Source organism: Macadamia integrifolia, chromosome 4, assembly GCF_013358625.1.
Source record: "Macadamia integrifolia cultivar HAES 741 chromosome 4, SCU_Mint_v3, whole genome shotgun sequence".
Lineage (NCBI taxonomy): Eukaryota > Viridiplantae > Streptophyta > Magnoliopsida > Proteales > Proteaceae > Macadamia > Macadamia integrifolia.
This window is the reverse complement of record NC_056560.1, coordinates 530,186-551,627: the sequence shown is the minus strand read 5'-3', so window position 1 is coordinate 551,627 and position 21,442 is coordinate 530,186. Positions and strand designations below refer to the sequence as shown.

The 21,442-nt window shown below is 35.4% G+C and overlaps 1 protein-coding gene, 1 long non-coding RNA gene and 1 pseudogene across 3 annotated transcripts; all 3 read right to left on the bottom strand.

The window, feature by feature from the left end:
* Positions 1-2,655: 2,655 nt before the first annotated feature.
* Positions 2,656-9,189, bottom strand: LOC122077470 (ankyrin repeat-containing protein ITN1-like). 2 transcript variants are annotated; one of them, XM_042643420.1, is made up of 7 exons: positions 8,864-9,189; positions 7,576-8,091; positions 6,615-6,764; positions 6,271-6,348; positions 5,343-5,390; positions 3,951-4,390; positions 2,656-3,486 (listed from the first exon to the last, which is right to left on the bottom strand). In XM_042643420.1, exons 1-7 carry the CDS (start codon positions 9,186-9,188, stop codon positions 2,884-2,886), a joined length of 2,160 nt encoding a protein of 719 aa, XP_042499354.1. In that variant the 5' UTR covers position 9,189; the 3' UTR covers positions 2,656-2,883. The 2 variants fall into 2 exon arrangements, with proteins under 2 accessions (XP_042499354.1, XP_042499355.1); XM_042643421.1 differs by lacking the exon at positions 6,615-6,764.
* Positions 9,190-11,561: 2,372 nt separating this feature from the next.
* The window catches only part of LOC122077316, a 17,498-nt pseudogene continuing 7,617 nt past the window's right edge, over positions 11,562-21,442 (bottom strand).
* LOC122077222 lies at positions 12,350-15,608 on the bottom strand. The gene is made up of 3 exons (XR_006139745.1): positions 14,479-15,608; positions 13,065-13,112; positions 12,350-12,950 (listed from the first exon to the last, which is right to left on the bottom strand). It is a non-coding gene; the product is annotated as an uncharacterized LOC122077222 (long non-coding RNA).

Below are 21,442 nucleotides of genomic sequence, written 5' to 3'. Positions count from 1 at the left end.
CCTGTAAAGGCTTCGTACCTACTCAATACACTACTTTTGACTGCACCCACAGTCGGGAGCACCCACACCCAATTTTCTCAAGCCGAAGCTGAGATGGCACTCGTAGTGCCGATACAATGTGTAGCACCCACTACACGGGAGCACCCACTCCCGGTGCTTAGCACCCACTAAGCACACAATAAATAATACAATTAAATTGGGCTTATATCAATGCCCTACAGTCAAGCTCTGCCTAGCATATGCATCCACAACTAGCTAGCATGCTTACAGTTCATCCACAACAAACCTAGCATGTATACATTCATCCACAACTAACCCTAACATACATACATACATGTAATATAAAATCCAAGGTTAGAGAATCTCACAACCGATTGCCTGGGATGACTGGAAACTTGTATTGACAAGTTTGGTGCTCACACCTTCTCTCTCCTTGGCTTCTTGCTCTTCAAAGCAAACACATCTTTGCTTTCTTCTCTTCTTCCTTGGCTTTGAGTTAATATACCATTAACACACTTCAACCACCTCTTTTACCTCCTTTAATGGCCTAAGAACATTTATCAACAAGAATGTATGTTCATTCAAGGACCAACAAAGAGGGGGAAGCTTCTCCTACCAAAACCGTAGGCTTCTTTCACTCAAAATCCATTTTTCTTGCTTCCATTGTGTAGGGCTTGAAAAAACGAAGAAGCTGCAACTTGGTTCACCCAAATCCGACTTAAAATGAAGGAGTTATGACCTTTTGAATTTGGAGCAATGAGATAGCCCGAAATGGAATCTTCGTACGGGTGGCGTAGGCTACACCGGCGGCGCGCGCAACAGGAGCGAGATCTGACCGTAGATCTCATATAAGAGATCTTATAATCCAAGCCGTCCGATTAAACCAACGGACAACAGATCCAAACCGTTAGATTTGAATCTCGATGACGTCATCATGACGTAGGCGCTGACATCGTCAGAAGTGTTGTCGATCTATGATTGGTTGCTTTTCCGGATTTTAAGGGAACTTGTCTCCCACTCACAAAGTGAAAATGCATATTGACCGTTGGATCGGAATCTTCCATGATGGCTTTAATCAGATTTCATGAGATCATTAAGATCGGAATCCTTTTTATACTTTCTATACACGCGCGAAATACAATAACATACCTTGATATAGTGTAGCGCAAGTGCATCAAGAATTATGCATCTAACCAATCAAATCCCACGCGCAAGCATCTATCTCGTCCATATCACACCAAAATCTCAGCAGCCTTTGGATGGGCATCAAGCCTACGTGGTCGAATCTTGGCCGTCCATTTCACTTCCCTTTACTCCTCTTTATTACAATCAAGCCCCTGCCTCTATATGTTTCAGTGCTTAAAGACCCCTTGCAACTCAGACCTTCAAAATCTTTAAATTACACAAAAGCCCTTCGAATTTCAAAAATAAATTCCAAAAAATCCACCCAACACCGAGAGCAACTGATGGATTTTCGGTTTGGATTTTCGAACCGACTTTACGGAAACGCTTATAACTTTTTCATACAATATCCGATCGAGATGAAACAAAGTGCGTTGGAATCGTAACTGGATGCTCTACGACTTTTCAGAAGACTCAATCATCTGAATCATCCATGTAAAAAGACCAAAATGCCCCTACACCTTTCCAATGACGTATCTTTCTCATACGGAATCGGAATGCGATGAAATCAGAACCGTTGGAAAGATTGTATTTTTTTCGTATTGTTACATGTAGAACGCTTCCTTTAAAAAATTCATCTTCAATGCCGAAACTTCCCTTGACTGCCATAAATGCGGTAACTTCTTCATACAGTATCGGAATGTGACGAAATCAAATGCCCTGGACTAGGAAAATTACAATCTATATTTTTCATGAAGAACCGATCTTCCAAAAATGTCATTTTCATTACCGAAAATGCCCTCGATCGTAAATAGGCCAATTTTGCCAGTTTTGACCCAGAAACCCGCACCACCTATTAATGATGTATTAAACCATTCCATGCATACCAAGCTGCTCTGTTATCTCATCGGTGACACTGGACACTGTCATGTCATCATTTTCATCCACGTCACCCAAACTGGCCATGTCATCACCGCCACGTGGCTGAGTTGCCAACAAGGACAACCATAAAACAACAGGAACCATCTCTTTGTTTGGCATTCATTATCAAACTTGGGGTTTATTATTTGTATTAAATAGATGTAATACCCTACTTCATCAAGCCCGTTGCTTCAATGCTCCTCGCGTGAAGGAAATGTTAATTGCATCTTTGTGCCTCGTTAGCTAGGCCTCCTTTTCTAAGGTTATTGGTTTTGCCCCACTCATTATCTTGATCGGTCTCGTCAATGGCATGTACAATAAGACCATATGTCATTCTTTGGTTTCTATATCATGTTGTATTCGAAACCTGATATAACATACGTCTTTCTTTTCCTTGGCTTTAGCTACTTTGCATCCAAAAACCTTATGTTTCCCTACATGTTATAAAGCAAAGAACATGTTCAAAACTTGAAAACAACCTCTCTTGTGAAGCAGGAGGTAAGGTAACATATATTGTGTCCTCCCAGACCTTGCAATAGTGGTAGCCTTATGCATTAAATTTTTTTTTTCTTTCTTTCTTTTTTTTTTTAATACCAAAAAGCAAGGAAACAATACTCTAAATAGAGCAGTCTTATTAATTATTATTGTATCAAACCAACAGTAAGTGTCAATAAGAGAAAGTATGTGAAACAATATTTGACATAAATTGAGTGCAAGGAATAAAGGACCACCACCTACTTGACAAAATGCCTCAATAATATTATTTTTTTTATTGTGATTATTTGAGGCTTACAAACATGGTAGACCAAGGCGCCTACAAACTAGTATGCCAAAGTAGTCTTATATTTTCTTGGGCTTATTGAATAATCCAGGACGATATGTAGAAAGAACCATGTCAAGAAAGAGGGGAAATTGCAACAAAACGAACAATGTAACTGGGACACTGGCAAGGAAAGTGATGGGAATGGCAAGCCATATGTACTGTTTAGTGAGGATAAGAAATAGGGTTGCACAAAAGGCCACCATCATTGTTGCAATAGAGAAGAAGAGGGTAGAGAGACCAATTATCAATCTCTTTGGTAATGACTTGAGGAAATCATTTTCAGCATAACGTGATGTGTAGATGGATAGAAACATTAACAGTGAAGTGGCAGAAGAGAAGAGTGATAAAGCATCTGATATTATAAAAAGCAAGAATACTTTGTGTCTCAAGAAAATGGGAAACCCTGATTCTTGATTACTTCCTCCAGGTGCAGTAAAGGCTGCTGAAAATGTAAAAGCTGCAATTAGTGTGGTAACAACCATACATGAATTTGCAGTATCCTTCATCCATTTCTCCCCTTCTCTTACTAATTCTTTGTGCTCCTCAGTGAACACCTCTTGAGGTTTCAATCCCTTTACGTTGCGAGCTTCTCTAGCAAATGGTACTAGTTTCTCCACCTCCTGCATAAACCCATTAATTAATAAGTATTAATTGAAGTGGGTCTCGGCTTATTTCGTTCATGGGTCATCCACATATAGTAATTATTGACCCGTTAATATTAGGAGTCTTAGCTGGTCAAATCTTTATAAATTTAAGGTTTGGCCACAATAAAGCAAGTTTTTTATCTAATCTCAAGAGCTCTATCTCTCTTTCTCTATTATCTTTTGTCTCTCTCAATTGAGAATGTGTGTTTCTAAGGAATCCTATTGTTGTCCTTGGACTTGAAGGGTGGAACTTTGTCCAATGACGTCCTTGCAAACCATCAATTACCACGATTTGAAAATAGATGATGCATACGACAACTATATTTATTCCGTTGTGAGAAAAACTACATTGAGATAATATTAGATACCCATTTACTTTCCGTTTTTACCAAATTTTTTTTTTTTTAATCCATATTGACATCAATTAAGATTTAGTTTACCTGAAACCATTGCAGCTCTCGTTGCATTTGCAAAGCAGCACCTGGCATCTCATCCTGATCATGAGAGAAAAGAGGAGATTTTCCAGCTAGATGTAATATGGTGTTCCTGACATCATCTAGTGAAGATGAAAAGAAAATCATCTGTCCGTCCATTCCGCGGATGAGATTGAAGATTTTCTCTTGCCGATACAGAATTGCAACTGAAAATATATTTTGATCTTTTTTATTCAGAATGAAAATTAATTTAGGATTTATCTTTATAATCTCTTTGACTATCTCAACAATCCCAAGCGTGGTGGCCCTGAAAAGGCCATCATAAACTCCAACTTTTTCAAATTCTCGTTCACCCATGGTTGAAAGTTGGGAACAAATGCATTTGAGTACTTTAAGGGCTTGGACATGAATTCTCTTCTTACTTTGAATGCTTTTGATACCTGGGACTATCATAAAATCATTAAAAATATATTAAGACCCAAATATTGAAGGAAGAAACTAGGAAACATATGGGATTGGGTTATGCACCAAGAATTTTGAAACAATTAGAAAACCAATGATATTGAAGGTTTTTTTTTTTTTTTCTCTTTTAATATCAGCAAAAGTATATAAAAGAATATAGAATTTACAAGATTACCGCATTCCAAAACCAAATATATGACCTACATAGAATCTTCTGTTTCACTGTCAGTATTGTCATTAGTAAAACTAAAGATTACACTACTTTGCTTTGACGTTCTATGTTCAATATGGCCATCAGCAAATTTCTCAAGTAAAGTCAAAACTATTACAGAAAAAAATGCTTGTCATGAATCAAAATGATAGGGTGATTTATCATACATTCCCAATATTAATAGTTTGATTTACCTTCTATATATCTTTTGGGTACAATTATCATATTTCTACAAATAATCCTTTTATTATAATAAAATAAAAATCTTAGGTAAGATATAATTTTGGGATATCACTTCATTGAAAAATAATAATAATAAAAGCATTGTTTATAAATAATTTTGGTATGCATACAAAGAAAATTTAGAAATAACTTTTGAATTCTATAGTAAACCTAGGTATAATCATAAATTCATTCTTTAAATCTTCTTCAATTTTATGCTACAGTATATATATGAGTATACAAATAAATAAAAAAAATTCAACAACAACTCTTCAAAGAATCTCTCAAAAATCAAATCCATATTTTTCAAAAAAAATAAAAAAATGTTCATGCTTTCTGACAAAAGGGAAAGCATACTGTGAAATTAATATGTTGTCCACATTTAATTGACATGGTGTCGATTTAAGTAATTACTGAATTACCCATATAACAAAATGACCAATAGAATAAAAATAAAAAAAATCAGTTTATATGTATATAGGAGGCAAAAGTAGATACCTTACCTATTAGGTTGAGTGCACTCCAAACTACTCCATACAACAAGCGGCTAACTGCAACACAAAAATATGAGAGAGAAATTATGAAGGATTAACTAAGGTTCAAAAAAAAAAAAAAAAAAAAAAACTGATAATCTAATTGCATGCTAGATTACATTATGAATTGGATCTATCTTTTGTCATCTTTTATTAACTTGTAAAGAAAGTTGTAAAACCTAAAAAATAAATCTATATGATCATCCATCCTTTTAGCTATCATAAAACCCAAAGGGTAGATAATGCCACATGGACCTATTGAAAACCATTATTTTAGAATTTTTAAGTAACAAGAATTAATATTAATCCAATAGATTGAAACTTCATGTGAAGATCACCCATACTCTTGAGGAAACTATTGAAAAGCATATGATGTATCATAATTCTATAGTGTTCTGCATTTCATCAGTTACCACTTCTAAAGATTTCAACATGGTGCTTCTTGATATAGGTCTATTAATTAGCTTGTTAATCTTGGGTCTATTTTACCATCATCACAAATGAAATTTCAATAATAATAACAAAAATAATATTAATGGGTTAATGTTATAGGAAGAATTTGTAATCATATTTTTTTGTTCCTATCAAGGATTAGATTCCGATTCTTAACTAATATTGTCTCAATGCATCGATAGGATGGAGGGTAATCAAAAAAATAATTTTTATATTAAAATCGGAGATATTTTTGTCCAGTTGGATTGATCCATATTAGTATCAGTCAATATGGGCCTTGATCAATCCCATTTCTTATACGGAGTTTTCAAATCTCTGCTCCTACTATTAGAGAACAGACAGCTTTTACCATACTAATAATAATAACATTTTATTATTATATTAATATTAATAATTATAATTATTGTTATTGTTATAAAATGATGAGAGAGAGAGAGAGAGAGACCTTCAATGGTAAAGTGACCTCTTTTTGTGTCACCCACGTCAGGACTGGTTTTATCTCTTTCATTGTAGGTTGGGGCACCTGTGAGTCAAACATGAATGTCGTCAACTCTTTCTTTTACAATAAATAGCTAATTGTCTTTCAAAAAATAGAAGTAAATAAGAAAATAATAATAATAATAATAATAATAATAATAATAATATATGATTTGAATAGAATTTGTCAAAAGGAAAGAAGAAAAGATATGAGAGGTGGTCATAAACCCACAGTATTGCAGTGGTCATGCGACCAAGTAATGATCCAAAGCCTATTTTTATATGGGAATAAAAGAAGAAATGATACTTAACATGTGTAGATCCACTGTTGCCATGTATTGTATACTCCTCCACTGGAAAATGCATTTGGACATTGTGCCAACACTTGAATAGTGGTAGAACCAAGGTGATCATGAGCAAAAGCTAATTGTGGGTAGTGGCCAAGCAGATCAATAGCAATATCTACAGATGTGAAGTGAGAAATTTTCATTGGTATTATATAGTTTATTAAGGTAGTATATAATAATAATAATAAATTTAGTTGAAAAATTGAAAAAGTTCAACCAAGAGTAGACGAGGGGATAGATGGGAAGATGGGAAGATGAGAGATGAAAAAAGAAATATGAGAGTAAGAGGAAAGAGGCACAACCCAAAAGAAAGTAGTATATCACTTTCAAATTATTTATTTCTAGGAACCGATTGAATATGGGAACAAAACTTGGTTGCTACCTAAGTCGCAGTTGGTACCAGCCAGGGGAATAGAATCTCAAGGGTAGGGATGGAGGTGGGTATTTTTAAATTTGCCTTTGGGATTCCATTCCCTTGGTTGTTACCATAGGGTTGCAGCTACTTGGGCAATGGCAAATTTTTTTCCAGAATATGATTAACCAATTTATCATTTAAAAAATAAAAATATAGAAAAAGGAACTAACTTACAAAGGTCTGTTGAGACTGGGTTCCTCTACTATGCAATAGAGGTGGCAGCTCAGATCTAACTCCCTGGAGCACCTCAAGACGTGCACCCATGTGTTGGGATCCGTGCCAAGATGCTCCAAGGCATTTGAATCTAAGTTGTCGCCTCTATCACACAGTAGACAAGGTGGATCCAATCTATTGGGATTTCTTGCGAATGACAAAAGTAATAATCTCACATCAAAAGTTAGGAACCCGATGTAGAGATCAACTTATAGGTAGTTACCAATTGGCTTCATATAATGAGTTCTACCTTGGTTACTAACAAAGTAAGGCCTTTGTGAGTAGTCTTAATACATACCGTACATCTCATGCCAAATTGCAGTATTAAGAAGTGCAGCACCACTTTTGCAGTCTCCCTCAATCAATGATTCCTTCATAGTGACTGCGTAAAGGTATCGTGTGGTGTCCTTATGTCCAAACCAGCTAGCCGCAGCAACTGGGATAAGCCCAAACTTGCTGTCTCCGATTCGCAAGGCATAATTATTCTTTTTCACCAGGACCTCCGCAATCTTGGTGAATCCTGAACGAGCAGCGTAGCCAAGTGGAGTTAAATTCAACGACTTTGTTTGTGTGGTTCTGGCTAAAATGGCTTCTGGGCTCATCATCTCCACCAACTTTTCTACTATTTTCAAATGCCCAGTTGCAACTGCAACATGAAGAACCGTTCCACCTGCTGGTGAAATAATTGCAGTCAAGGAGTCTACAGGATTTTCGTCCAGGAGAGCTTTTGTTCTTTCCCAGTCACCCCAAAACACAGCCTTATATAAGGCCCGGTTCCTTGTAGCATTGACTGAGTCGTCTGCTATCCGATCCACTGCCAAATTATAAGATTCAAGTACTGATCAGCTAGTAGTAGTAGTAGTGGTAGAAGTGTAGATTAATTTGGAAGATGAGATAATTAATTAATGATATATATACATGACCCCAAGAGGGTAGTCGAGCTAGTGAGGGATCTTTGCCTCAGAAAGTGTGTGATTCTGAATTCGACTCCTCTTACTTCTTTGGGACCATTCACACAAGGTTATATAGTGTTAATGGTGAAACCGAACCGATAAGGAAATTTTTATTTCGATTTCTTCTATCGATTTGTAATTGGGTTGATTTTGGTTTTGATCTGGTTTGTGAGTCGGTTCCGATTTGGTTTTGGGTCCATTCAGTTTCCACTGCTATTTGGTTTGTTAATGGGGCTACAATATCCGAGACCTGCCCAATAATGCTTCGGTTTGATTTGGTCTGGGTTTTGAGTCGGTTTTGATTTGGTTTTGGGTCCATTCAGTTTCCGGTGTGGTTCAGTTTGTTAATGGGGTTACAATATCCAAAACCAGCCCAATAATGCTTCGGTTTGATTTGGTTCCGGCTATTTTTGGTTTGGTCTAGACAGTTTTACTGGTTTGGTTTAGGTTTTGATACCCCTAATTAGGGCCATGCGGCTGTGGGGTTAGTATGAGTCCATGGAACTAATCATGCCAAAAGCTTGAATACCCGTCATTAGCCAAAAAAAACAAAAATAAAAAAAATTAATGGTATATATACTATTTTTTTTTTGGTAGAAGGTATATATACTATCATGAAAGCTAAGGACATACCATCTCTAAATTGGCTGGTTCTTCCTTGGAACATTTCGAACAACTGATACCAAACATCCTTGGCTGAGTCCGTCATGTTAATGAAAGATAAAAATTCATCTTCACATGAAATTAAAATAGCGTGGAGAGCCTTTCCATTTTTTTCTCTCCAGTTCTTGAACTCTGGTGTAGTAGTATCTTCAGGTTTACATTCAATTCCATCCACAATGTCCCAAAGCCCTTGACCTACCAAATAGTTCTTCATAAAAGTCTTCCAAAGTCCATAATTATATTTTGTAAGAACTTCAGGAACAATCATATTTGAAGTAGACATTGTTGATTTCATCCTTCCTGTGTCACGGGAAAATTAAGAAAATGATAATTACTCAAAATTTCAAAAACAAATCCAATTAAATGGAGTTGACTATATGGGTTCTTATCCTCTTATCAATTCAGTTCAATGTCACATTTGATACAAGGCCTAAGTCATACATGTGTAGGAAAAAATAAATAAATCAAAAAAAAAATATAATAATAATAATAATATATAAGGGAAACACTGAACCTGAATAGGCTGCAACAACACCGTCGGTCACTCCAAAGAATGGCTGAAGTTCTGAATCAAAATGTGGATGTATGAACTCGGTGCATATATTTCCAGTCATCAAAGTGAAAATATATATAGAGACTGGTGAGTGTAGTAACGATGAAGAGTATCCACTAATGCTTCTACACAAGGTAAAGAATAAAGAAATACAGTAAAAGACCCTTAGCAATTCTTATGTTATGAAGAACGACTGTTATGAAAGAGGAGAATAAAGGATTTTTTTTATTTTTTTATTTTTTTAGGGTAGAAGAAGAATAAAGGATGATATAAATATGAAAAAGAATGAGGGGAGCCACACTCACTTTTATCACAGCAAGTTATGGTTCTCCTTTTCAAATATTTTTCTGAGGCAAAATCTTGGTTGAGGCCCTTGCGATTCGTCACATCTTCAAAAGTTTGAAGGGTTGGGCCCTGGAATTAAGTGAATGTTTCATTCAGGATCAAAGTAAGGCCTGGAAATATTATTTAGATCAAAAGAAAAAGGTTTAAGCTACTTTAACCCCTTCATTACGGCCTTTGTCGTTGGATCTGTGTTATACGTTGATGTGCCATACAGAGGATCTCAATCTGTCCTCACAATAAGTTCCATGTTAAAGAGGATTGACATCTATAGATCTAACAATCAAGAACGATTTGGGCTGCATGTTTAAGCATTTCTGGCTGTTGAATGATGCGCTATAGAGAAGCCCGATTCATGAGGCCAGTGCCTCACCGGCAAGGGCTTCTCAGCTGTCCTTTGCGATCATTTGCTCGAAAATATAAAGCCATGTATTTCTTTAGTGTCTTTGGAAAGTCTTGCAAACACTACGTAGATTTAGGATCTAGGGTTCGTGAATTTGTTTATTGGTCTTGAAATTCTTATTAACTCTATATTGAATGGGTTCGACCCTAAGATCGGGCATAGAGGTCAAGTTACACTACGTATGAGAAAAGTGTTACATTCCAGTCTTTTAATTTTTGCTTGGGCCATGGACCATGACTATGAGACCTACGGCTATTTCATTTACTAATCCTATGTACCTTAAATGAGATGAAAAGAAGCTATTGATAGATGATAAGAAGAGAGATTCATCACTTGCTTCTTCGGAGGAGCTTTTAGAATCTTTGGTATTTTCGTCCAATAATGAGACAAATTTAGATGAGGGAAAATCATTCCTTTAAATTTCAAATTGACATGCAGCCTCTTTAGTTGATCTCTCAGAAGAGTCAGAAGAAGAAGAAATAGAGGAGGTGATTCAACAATTTCACAATATAGAGGAAGTGTCAGACTTGAATAAAAAATAGGAATTTCATTGGGAAGACACACAAGTCTCTATTTGGTGTAGGTTGAAGAGTCATCATATTAGGTTTACCCTTTATTTTCTTTGTAAAACTTAATACCTCAAAGATATCATGAATATATCTCATTCTTAGAAATATTTGGGTTGTTGTCCCAATTTTGATTGGCATCTTTGCCTTTGTAATTTTTTTTAATTTTTTTTTTGAGTTTAATATATTTATTTATTCACCCAAAAACAAATAAAAAAAGAGAGATTTAGTTAGAGGGAACGAAACATTAATTTGTTGCTCATGTTCAAGACCCAAATGTTCGTTTTGCATGGTAACTCTTGAGTTATTACGAGAGAGAGAGAGAGAGAGAGAGAGAGAGAGAGAGAGAGAGAGATTCCTTCTTAATCGAAGCAAAAAAGCACATATCTTATCTTGGGGGTCTTCCTTTCTTCAGTTACTTGGATTTTTGAATCCTTAAACACCGAAAGATGCAGCAGTTGCGAAGATTTGGATTCACTGAATTGAATATGATTTAACCTAAAATTAGACCTCGTGGAAAATTTCATCTCTTGAGGAAGGTTTTTTATTCATTTTGAGTTTTTAAAACCAAGGAGGACGGCTTTCACCTTAAGAGTCAGTATATTGTTCCATAACATAATCCATTCTTAAAATTGGCAAGTGATATACTGAGCTACAATGGTCATAGTTAGTAAGTTTGCGAATAGCAATAAAATGGGTACAGTTTTATACAGCATTAAACGGACCATATTACAAAATATATAATACACAATTTTATTGCGACAATTTGAGGCGTACATTGATGATATATAGAAGAAGGTGGTCTTATTTTTTTGGCCTATTGAATAGTGCAGGACAATATGTGGAACGAACCATGTCAAGGAAGAGGGGGAATTGCAACAAAACAAACATTGTAACTGGGACACCAGCAAGGAAAATGATGGGAATGGAAACCCACTGGTGTTGCTTACTGAGGATAAGAACTATGGTAGCACAAAAGGCCACCATCATGGTTACTATAGAGAAGAAGAGGGTGAGAGACCAATTATCAATCGCTTGGGCAAAGACTTGAGAAAATCTTCTTCCGCAAAACGCGATGTGTCGATGGACAGAAAAATTAACACTGAAGTGGAAGATGAGAAGAGTGATAAAGCATCTGATACCATGAAAAGAAAGAATAAGTTGTGTCTCAGTAAAATGGGAAAGCCTGACTCTTGATTAAACCCTCCTGGAGCAGTAAAGGTTGCTGCAAATGTGAAGGTTGCAATTAGTGTGGCAACAACCATACATGAATTGGCAGTATCCTTCATCCATTTCTCCCCTTCCCTTACTAAATCTTTGTGCTCTTCTGTAAACACTTCTCGAGGTGTCAAGCCCTTTGAGTTGCGAAATTCTCAGACATAAGATGGTAGTATTTTCTCCACCTCCAGCATGTGAGATCGGTCAACTTTGAAAAAGAAAGAAAGAAAACAAAATGTAGAAATGAAACCCTAAGAGCGAGGCAAAAGGTAATGGAAAAAATAAGAACAAATAATGCACACAGTTTACGAGGTTCAGCAAGATTGCCTATGTCCTCAATGAATTGAGATTTTGTTTCACTATCAATGGAGAATAGAGTTACAGTGCTCGTCCATACACATCTCAGAATTGCTTACAAAAAAAATAATTCTCGCTACAAATATATAACAAAAAACTCTTGATTAAATTGCGACGGAATACAAGATATTGTACACTAATATAAAATTAAGGTGAAATTAATTAATTTAATTACCTTAAACCATTGCAGCTCCCGTTGCATTTGCACAACAGGAGCACCTAGCATCTTACCCTGTTCATGAGAGAAAGGAGGAGATCTTCCAACTAGATGTAACAAGGTGTTCTGGTAATTCTCCACTAAAGGTATAAACCATGTTATCTGGCCGCTTCTTCTCAAGATGAAATTGAAGATTTTTTCTTGCCAAAACTGAATTGCAAGTGAGGGTATATTTATATGTTGCTTATCAATAATGAATAATAAGTTGGGATTTATGTTTATAAGTTCATTCACGATCTCAACAATCCCAAACTTGGTGGCAAAATAAAGGCTATCATACACTCCATCTGCTTGAAGTTTTGATTCATACCAAGTTGCAATTTGATAACAAATACATTTTAATACTTTCTAGGCTTGAGCATGAATTTTCTTCTTACTGTGGATGCTTTTGATTCCTGGGACTGCCATACAACCATGACAAAACAAATTTAGACCCAAATATTGAAGGTCGGTAGAGATTAGAAAACAAAAATTCCTAGAAAGAATAACTATTATTGGTTCCCCAATTTCCTCACCCAGTAGATTTAGTGCACTCCAAACTACTCCATGCAACCAGCGGCTAGCTGCTATAAAAAAAAATAAAAATAAAATAAAAATAAAAAATAAAACTTTATAATATGATTGCAATCTAGATTATATTATGAGGGTCAATATATTAACTTGTAAAGAAAGTTGAAATACTTAAAAGATAAAAAATTCTACGGAGTCATCCATCCTTTTAGCTATTACAAAACCCCAAAGGTTAGTCAAGGCCATATGAACCAATGGATTGAACATGTCGTTAATGATCTTCTAGTCGAGCACTAGATCTATTATATTTTTGCGATGCAGTGTATTCCACCTCAAGCCTTGTTTGATGGAAAAAAGTTGAAAAAGTAAAAATTGGTGGAAAACTTGTACTTGTTTTCCACAAAACTATCACAAATATGAGTGTTTAGATAAGTGAAGTATGAAACTTACCAAACAAGATCATTTAATGCAATAATTGTTGTTTGCTGATTTCATGGAAATTTTGTTTTGTCCATCTCTCTCCTCTTCATATTTTTTTTCTGTTTCCCATAGATTCCTTCTCACTTCTATTTCCTCTATTTCTCATAGAATCTCACCCTCACTAAAAATTACATATTTTAATATTTCATTTCATTTCATTTCATTTCTTTATCTACCCATCTCACAACACATGATACCCACTCTCACAAGTTTCCCATCCCGTTTTATCCTTCAAACAGATGGGCCTCGGTGACCCCTTTTAAAGATTCAGACATGGTGGTTCTTGATCTAGATCTATCATGTTAATTGTGGACCTTGGGTCTACTTTATCATAATCATCAATGAAATTCCAAGCCTTTTTGTTCTTCTTTATTGGTTTTGATACTAATAAGATAAAATTATACCATATGGCATGTTGGATGGAACTAAAAATATATTACAAACGACCACAAAGTATCTGCTCGCATATCAAGTTTCAACCTAAATAGAATTAATTATGTGATAAAATAAAAGGGAATCTAATGAAAAAGATGAAACTCATTAAGAGAAATAAACGGTTGAAAACATAAGGAGACTGTGGCAGTGGGTTGCTGCATTAGTCTCCCCGATGATTAATCGAGGTGCGTGTAAGCTAGCCCGGATACCTCGGTCAACGAAAAAAAGAAGAAAAAAGGGATTCTTCTAGACCGGCCAGTTTAGGAAACACTTGCCATTTCTTCTTCTTCTTCTTCTTTTTTTTTTTTTTTTTTTTTTTTTTTTTTTTTTTTTTAAATTCATACAAGATGAGTAAAAGAAAGCAATACTGCGTGCATAACATCTAACAATTGAATGAGATCATGATACTTCTAATGATACTATTTCAAATTAATGGCATATAGGAATAGTAATTATATATTATTATTATTATTATTATTATTATTTGATATGAGAGAGAGAGACCTTCAATGGTAATGTGATCCTTGTTTGAATCCCCCGCGTGAGGCTTGAAAATATCTCTTTCATCATAGACTTGGGCAACTGTGAGTCAAACATGGATGTCGTCAACTCTTTCTCATAAATAAGTTGTTGTGTCCTATCTATCATACAGTGGTCATATGTGCAATCCACCTCATGGCAGAAACAAGGGTGCTTATGCAAAGATCACCTTTTATTTCAAACTCAAATTTAGCCGAATACCCTACCATATGTGTTCTTACATCTTTGTATATTTCAGTCAACAATGTAAGTCTACGTAAATTCTTGTAGTCCCTAGATTTTATAGTTTTATATTACCTAGAGGTAAGGGTGTTAATCGGCTTGGTTTCAATTTTTTTTATTTGGATTAATTCGTTTCAGAGGGATGATGAGGTACATCGAAACTGAATCGAGATCAAACTCGGTTTTATATTTAGATACTCAAGCTGATTTAATTTGGTTTGACTCGGTTTCAGTTTCAGTTTCAATTCAGTTTTGTCATATGGTTTTAATCAGTTTTGTAACTGGTTTTAATTCGGTTATGTAAAAGATTCCACTCTTGGACTATGATTGTGATGGACCAAAGACTATAATGGGCTCAAGTTATGGGCCTTATGTGACCATTGTTAACTTCAAAATTGTCTTAGCATGTGAATATGTGATGTTAAATTGCAAAAAAGGTACGATTAAAAAAAAAAAAAGAGGTGAATAGTCAAATATTCAAACCAATGGTAATTTGGTTCGGTTTTGATTTGAACCAATGGTTCTTATACCTAAAACCATAATCAAACCAAACCGAGGTGAATACTCATATATTCAAATCGAATTTGAACTGAATTGATTTGAATCAATTCGGTTAATTTGGCTCGATTTTAGTTTCGACATTCGATTTCATAACAAATTGACTCCCTTACCTAGGGGTGTCAATTCTAGGCCCGCCCAACAGACCACATCGTAAAAGCCTGAACTGACTACGTCCAATTAATCTAGTGCAAGGTTGCTATCCGACGGGTCCCAACAGATTAATAGCCCGACTCAGCTGCTTAAAGCTTGTTTAGAGCCCATTTACTAAAGACTAACATGTTTAAAGCCCATTTAAGGCCCGTTTAACCTGATTAAAGATCGATACCGACCATTTATACATGGGACCATGCCTAGTATATGAGGACCAATTACGATGTAAGGTCCTAAAGTGGGGAGCCTGATTAGGCCCGACTAAAAATGACCCGAGCTGACCGATTGATACCCCTAATATTTTCCCTTGTCAAAGTTTTTTTAAGCTGAAACTTAATATATAGGCAGGGTACCTAGGGTTTACCTATCCACAAAATTTGGGACTCATCAATCTGCAATATGGCTAATATATGAGCCATCCTGGATAACTTTGCCCCAATAAAAGGTCAGAAGTTATATGTATTACGATACGTCTATAACAATGATTAACCCTTGTATAAAGGAATTGTGTTCATGACTGTAAAACAATAGTTTTATTTGTTTGTTTATTTTTTCTATGCAACTTCTTGTCATCAACAAATTGTTATTTCCTTTTGATTTTTTTTTTTTGTTTTCAAAAATTATTTAAATGGATATTAAAAAATATTTTCAAAATAATTTGAATATGACTCATCACTAAATCATTTATAAGAGACATCATTTTCTATGTGAAATAAAATGATATACTTTCAACAACAACAAAAAAAAGTGTTTATACAAAATAATGCAAAAAAAAAATAACGTTTTAATTTATGTTTTTTGCCAATCTTTTGTCTTTTGGTACAACAAGATTTTTTTTTTCCTCCTTTAAAACTGGGGGAAAAAAAATCTGGCGTATATTTTACTATCTTAATTGATTGAATAATCAATTAGGATTGAATTAATACTATTCCTCATTTTCTTTTCAAAGAAAACAGAAATAATTTCCAAATTAAAAATAAAAATATTAGAAATACATAATAACATAAATGCAATATGAAGAACAAAAGATCCACTGATGGATGCACAGATATTATTCCAAAAAAAAAAAAAAAGGAGAATTAGGGATGGCAATGGCCTTATCTAGCCCTACACTACTCATTGGATGGTCATGAGCATCTGAGCATGTGTCCCAAAGGGCTTCCAATCACCCGATACTCACTGCACTAGTGCAGCAGCTGTAGACGATTTTCACACCTAATTCTATGCTTGTTTTAGACTAAACATTGGAAAAGTGGATTTTGGGGTCCACTAAAGATCATAAGGATTCTCTCCCATCTATCATGTCTATTACATGGTAAGAAAGCATATCTTTTGATAAAATAGTTTGACAATCCAGATGTATATATTTAAGGGGGAAGTTTTGAGGCCATGGTAGTCCACATAACCATGGTTGGTTGCCTATTTTTGTCACATGATTGATCGGATTGTATTGAAATATACGGACATGTAGACCCCAAAATTCACATTCACATATCTAGTTTCAACCCAACATATTTGACAATCTGGCAAATATATCATTAAAAAAAATCTAGGAATTTGATGAGGGTGCAAGGGATTATTGAGGGGATATGATACATGGACTTACATGGGATTTGATGTCTCTCTCTCTCTAGACCTTTTTTGGGAAGAATCTCTCTCTCTCTCTAGACCATCTCATGGGTATCCAACAGTGAGATTTTTATTATTTGATTATCCTGCATGGTGAAATTAGGTGTCTTGACTAGAGAACCCTTACCTCGTGGACTAAGGAAGCTTTTGCCCATCTTTAAATGTTACTTGGAATAATCTTCCTAGTCAACCAAAAAAAAAAAAAAAAAAAAAAAAACTAACTAAGGAATAAAAGAAGAGGATACTTAACCTGTGTAGATCCACTGTTGCCATATATTGTATAGTTTTTCCACTTGGAAATGCATTTGGCCTTGTTACCAATACTTGAATAGTTGTAAGACCGCCGCAATCACGAGCAATGGCTAACTGAGGGTAGTACCTAAGCAAATCGATAGCGATATCTGTAGATGTAAAGTATTGAGATATCATCAGTATATCAATGTAATATATCCTTCAAAATATGCAATAACCATAACTTTATCTTAACTAAATAGAGTCGGCTACATAGATCTGATATGATTTAAAATAATAGTAGACAAAAGAATAAAGGAAGCCTTATAGCTTTCAATATACACACTTCTAATAATTACCGCAGCTGATTAAATTATTGTGGTTATTTTGTTTATTTTTATTCACTTTTAGTATGAGGATCGCTCCCTGATTAATTGCATGCAACCTGTGCCAATGCCTCACCTAATGAGACGGTGTGCTGGGGTGTCCAACATGGAACTGTTTGATCATTTTGTACCCGTTGTGAGAGGGCATAGGGGAACACGACCAGGTAATTTTTCTCTTTTTTATTTTTTAAGGAAAAAAATTTAATGATAACCAATTTCTAATTATTCCAAGATAATGATCATGCAACTCCAACCATTCAGCAGCTTGGTCTGATGGTTTGTACTTGACTAGCCAAAGCAGGTCATAGCCTTATGTCTCTATTTTGAGTAGCCACCCCTCTTTATTGCTATCATAGTAGCCTAAGGGCCCTTCCTCATTAAGGAATGACAAATAGAAAACGTTTCGGAACAGCTGATCCAAGGGCCAAAAATATTGCCCAATATATATAAATACATCAATCCCTTAGGTTACGTTTGATTATATAAAGGAAATTTAAATTGAATGAAAGTGAAAATTTCAAACTCAAAAAAAAAAAAAAAAAAAAAAAATTGTAATCATTATCCTATGAGATTGTATATTATTATATAAATTGAACAATTTAATTTTTTTTATAATATTTAGTAATGATACATTTTACATATAATTTTCTATTTTACATTTTATAGCAAAGGATTTGGGATATAAAGTCAAGTGAAATTTAATAAATAAATATGAAATGATTTGAAATTAATGATATAGTCACATGAGGTAATGATTATAAAAATTTTACTTCCTCTCTTTTTAATTTCCCTCGCAACTAAACCAAGCCTCAAGAAAAACTTTATAACAAATCTGAAGCTCACTCTTAACTCATTTAGGGCTAAAGTATTAAGGGTGAGATAAGTATGGACCAAGGATCGTATTCAAGACACATTCGACAGCTGAAATGCAGCATCAGGCATACACTCCCAGCTATCGGATGCGTGCTTGAGAGGATCTGATTACTTTTAAGATAGGGGTGGATACATACCGTACATCTCATACAAAATTGCAGCATTTAGAAGTGTAGCACCATTCTTGCGGTCTCCCTCAATTAATGCTTCTTTGATTGTCACTGAGTAAAGGAATTGTGTGGTGTCCTTGTGTCCAAATTGGCAAGCCTAGCAACTGGTATAAGGCCAAAAGGGTCTTGGATTTGCAAGGAATATAAACTCTTTTTCACCATGACCTCTGCAATCTTGGTGAATCCACAATATGCAGTTACGTGAAGGATGAAAATCCTGTTTTTCTCATCCCTGTTTTTCCTTGTTTTGTTACCTGCAGAACACGACACGTGGACAACTTTAAGACCAACGGTCAAGGTTGGGTGAGGATTATTACATCCGGTGCATTGGTCTTAAAGTTGTCCACGTGTCGTGTTCTGCAGGTAGCAAAACAAGGAAAAACAGGGATGAGAAAAACAGAGGATTTTTTTCCCCACGTGAAGGGGAGTATTAAGGACACGAACTTGTTGTTGTGGTTAAGGCATCTGGGGTGTCGGTCATCAACTCCACCAAATTTTCTACGCCGAAACTGCAACATGAAGAAGCGTTCCCAAATTTGGTGAAACAATTGCAGTCAAGTAGTCGTCTGCATGAGCAGGATGTTGATCCAGGAGGCTTTTGGTTATTTTCCAGTCACCACAAAACACAGCCCAACATAAGTCCCGGTATCTTGTACCATGGACTGGGTCGTTCACCATATTTGCTGTCAAATCGTCAAGAATTCGTACATGTGAGGATCCAACACCTGTCTATTTCACTTTCAAATATAGGAATTAACTAATGATAACTTACAGCCATTTGATTTTGTTTTTATTGTTTCTATGTCTAAAAATAGTAGAAACGGTTTTTTCCATTTCTATGCTAAGAAACGATTTTTAGAATTAGAAAAAGGTGTTAATTTTTCTGTTTCCTGAAACATTTTCAATAGTATAGTCAAGTTTAAGATATGAGCGAAGACACGATGTTGTAAGTATGCAACTCACAAGTGAAGATACAATGTTGGAGTTGCAGATACAATGTTGGAGTTGCAGGTATGCTTTGTGGAGTTGAGCTTCAGAAGGATGAAGGCAGTTCAGAACTGTAAGCTTCGCACAACCAGGTTGGAGTCATTACTTATGGATAACGAGAAGTTTCAACAATGGATTGGGGTAGAGGTAGATCAAGTGAAGTATCAGGTTTTTCACAAATTTTGTCTCTCCTACTTGTTTCTAGAAACAGAGAAATAAATCTGACTTGTTTCTCCATTCCTATCTCTATACACAGAAATAGACATAAATTTCTATTTTTATTTCAAAAAGCAAGTGAAACAAAAGAGAAAAATCAAATGTTTTTTGAGGTGTGTTTCTGAGCGTAGAAAAACAGAAAACCAAGTTTCTGTAAACAAAATCAAACAGGCCCTTAACTTCTACGCACGTATGTACATACCTTTCCCAAATCGACTAGACATTCCTCCGAACATAAGGGCCAACTGATCCCAAGCATCTTTGGCTGAGACTATGCCCACAACAAAAGATAACACTTGCTCTTCACATTAAATTAGAATGGCGTGTAGAGCCTTCCCATTTTTCTCTCTCCAACTCTTCAACTCAGGTGAAGCACTAGGTTCAGGTTGACATTCAAATTCCATTCACAATGCCCCAAAGCCCTTGACCTAACAAATAGCTCATCATAAAAATCATCCAGACTCCATAATTATATCCTGTAAGAACTTCAGGAACAATCATATTTAAACTACTAGACTTTGTTGATTTCATCCTTGCTCTGTCACAGGATCAAAAAGAAGAGTAGTAAATGCAATAGCAGAGAGAGAGAGAGAGAGAGAGAGGTTTTCTTTCCTTTCTAAAAATTCTGGTAGTAATCCATAAATAAACAAACCAGAAGAAAAGAAAATGGAAAAGCAAACTTATGATAGTGATGACATGCATGGTTACCTTAGGCTGCAATAGCACCTTTGATATATCACTCCAAAGAATGGATGCAGTGCGTATATCCAGCTATATATCAACGTGAAAATATATATAGAGAGAGACTGGTGAGTGCTGTAAGGATGAAGAGAATCCACTAATCCTTTCACACATGTTAAGAATAAAAATCCACTAATCCTTCTATATAAGGCTTGATTAATAAAATATCCACCAATCCTTCACAAGTAAAGAATAAAAAAAATCCACTAATCATTCTACTCAAGGCAAGAATAAAGAACCACGTTAGCACTTTTATGTTATGAAGAGAAAGGATGGTATTTATGAAGAGAGATGCGGCAAAAAAGATATATATATATATATATATATATAATTTATGTGAAGAAGAGACGAATGAAGGATGATAAAATACGAAAAATAATGATGGGAAGGGAGCCACACTCACTCTTATCATAGTGTCCTTTAATTTTCAAAATTTTTTGAGGCAAAATCTTAGGTTAGGGCCCTATCATTTGGGATTTGGATCCTCTCCAGTAGGATCCAGCTCCTCTTCAATTCTTAATCGTCTAATCCTCACTGTGCATCCGATACTTGTAGACTTCCAATCCAACGGTGGTGAAAGTTTAGGGTTATTCAAACCCATTTAACCCCTCAAATGCCTCCACCCGACAACTCTCTTCTAGGATCAAACCTATTGATGCAGATCAATGTACGCCTGCAATCAACGGATAAGAAAATGAAGACCGGAGGGATACTCTGGTGAGGAGGCTTCGAACAGATGCCTAAGTCAGCAGTGGAATCCCC